The sequence below is a fragment of the Cryptomeria japonica genome, chromosome 6, assembly GCF_030272615.1.
Source record: "Cryptomeria japonica chromosome 6, Sugi_1.0, whole genome shotgun sequence".
Lineage (NCBI taxonomy): Eukaryota > Viridiplantae > Streptophyta > Pinopsida > Cupressales > Cupressaceae > Cryptomeria > Cryptomeria japonica.
In genome coordinates, this window is record NC_081410.1 from 33,052,071 (window position 1) to 33,054,736 (window position 2,666).

General features: G+C 34.1%; 1 protein-coding gene across 1 annotated transcript; it reads left to right on the top strand.

The window, feature by feature from the left end:
- The first annotated feature begins 317 nt into the window (after positions 1-317).
- On the top strand, positions 318-2,253 carry LOC131069966 (probable glutathione S-transferase). The gene is made up of 2 exons (XM_058005512.2): positions 318-690; positions 1,889-2,253. Exons 1-2 carry the CDS (start codon positions 505-507, stop codon positions 2,243-2,245), a joined length of 543 nt encoding a protein of 180 aa, XP_057861495.2. The 5' UTR covers positions 318-504; the 3' UTR covers positions 2,246-2,253.
- Positions 2,254-2,666: the final 413 nt, after the last annotated feature.

Consider the following 2,666-nt stretch of genomic DNA (forward strand, 5'->3'; position numbering starts at 1 on the left):
AAACTAAGAAATGAATTATTGACCTAGACGGAAAAAGCAACCCTGAACCAATGCAATTAGTACATTACTGCTCACCAACCCTACATCATACGAAATTTTATTTGAAAGCATTATTTTGTAGGTCTCCAAATTAAATTTGAAAGCAAATCCGCAATTATTTTCTATTGGGTGCAATATTCACGGGAATCACGTTCTCAGAAAAGGGAAAAAGAAAGTCTTGCCACTTTCCAAAAAATTTTGACCAGAGCAAAATTTAATATGAACATGATTAGCTTTTATAAGTAATTAACAAGAACATGATTAGCTTTTACAAGTTATTAATATGCGCTGAGTAATGCCAAGCATTTGTGAGTTTTGTTGAAGGAAGAAGATGAAGAATGTGAAGCTGCTGAGCTCGTGGGTGAGCTATTTTGGAATGCGAGTGCAGATTGCCTTGGAAGAGAAAGGCGTCCAATATTCATACCAGGAAGAAATTTTTTTGATAAAACACAACTACTTTTGAAAATGAATCCCATCTACAAAAAGATACCTGTTCTCATTCATGAGGAGCAGCCTGTGGTGGAGTCACTCATAATTCTCCAGTATATAGATGAGGCATGGCCATCCCCATCTTCCAACAAAAATTTGCTGCCATTAAAGCCCTACGATCGAGCCACTGCAAGGTTCTGGGCAGATTTTATAGATAAAAAGGTACATAAATAGCAATATGAAATCTTAACAAATTTTCACAATTTACGATTTTATGATTAATTCTTTTAGATTTGATTGTGTTGATTTCTTACATCAATGTTTTGGACTATTTTCTATGATCCATCATCACACCAGGACGAATAAGTCCATCATCAGGATGAACGAGTCCAATCAGAATAAAAGAGGAATGAGTCCATCATCAGAATGAATAAGTGCAATCAGAGTAATTCATCCTCAATTCAGTATTCTACTAAGATTTAGAGTGTGGGTCGACAAAACCCATTTTTTAGTTTGAAGATTTCTGGATTAGTTTGATGGAAAAAAAATCTAATAGTCAAATCCAGAAATATTCAAACTAAACTATCACGGACTTTGGAAACTTCATGCATTTAAAGCCCATTTTCATAATCAATAACAATTTTAAATAAACCAAATAAAACTCATAATCAGATAAGGTATACCTTCTACTCGATGATCTTTCTCACCCCAATATTTGTTTAATACTGATTATAATTTTTAATATTGTCTATCTAGGTCAGTTGTTTATATCTGACAACTAACACTTTCATTATTTCATTTAATAGTATTTCACTACTCTTAATATTGTCTTGAGTTTCTTTAGTATTCATATGACTAGGAGAAATAGCAAGAACCAGAACCAGCCAAGGAAACTTTTTGAAATTAGTATATTAAGAGGTAGATTCCACTTTCCTAGACGGCCAAGAGACAGAGTACCAAAGAGCAGGCCGTGACCAACCCTACTTAATATGATTCCTTCTTAGAGAAAAAAAAGAAGGCTATAAGTGATTCCCCTGATTGTCACAGGTAGAAAGGTCATACCCACAACGATGCCCTTCAGAAGTAGAAGTAGAAAGACCAAACAGCCATTATTAATCTTGAAAACCCATAAAGATACAAGATAGATGCTAACAAGCATTCAGCTCATATCCTAGTTTAAGATACCTAGAAAACCCTAGGTTAAGTTCTAACGAACAAGCATTAAATGACTGACTATCAAGCCAGTCTATTCTTATTTTTATTGACTACAATATGATTCCGTACGATTCCTAACCTTTTCACCAAATCTGAATTCAAGTTTGAACATTATCCTCTAATATTGCATTAATATAATATTTTGGAACACTTTAAATCCTTCTATTCCTGTGTCACTATAATTAACTGCTGGTCTGGTTTTCAGTTTTATGATGCAGGATCACGTATAGTAAGGGGAAAGGGAGAATCTCAGAAAGAAGCTGCAAATGATATGTTGAAAGTATTGGAGGTCTTTGAAAGTAGGCTTAGGGAAAACGGAAAGCCTTACTTTGGAGGAGAGGAATTTGGTTTTGTGGACGTCGCTTTCATCCCGTTTACCAGTTGGTTCCATACATATCAAAATGTGGGTGAGTTTGAGATGGGATTAGAAGAGAATTTCCCATGCATGGATAAATGGGTGAAGAGATGCATGGAGAGGGAAAGCGTGAAAAAGGTTCTTCCTCCCCCTCCCAAGGTCTTAGACTATATCCTTCACCTTCGCAAGCAATTAGGAATTGATTAGTATAATGTTTCTTTAATTTGTATTAGTTTTTACTTATATTCAGATGGAAGGAGATTGTAATTAAGGGGCCATATAAATATTTTGAGTGGGAGTGCTTTGTATAATGATATACTTGTCTAATTCTTATGTAACATGGTGGGAGAATATAATATCTAAGCTTGCACTTTGCTTTGTTTTAATTTGAATTTTCTAAGAGGTATGTATATACATGTAGTATGCAAATATAGTTGGAAAATCCTAATCTAAGCTTGCACTTTGCTTTGTTTTAATTTGAATCTTCTAAGAGGTATGTACTATACATGTGGTATGTAAATATAGCTGGAAAATCTTTAGGATTGAGTCTTTAAGTAAATTTAATAAGAGTTTTTAGGTGATCATATAAAATAAGAACATCCTACAAGCTAAATTGTGAGCAAGGAAG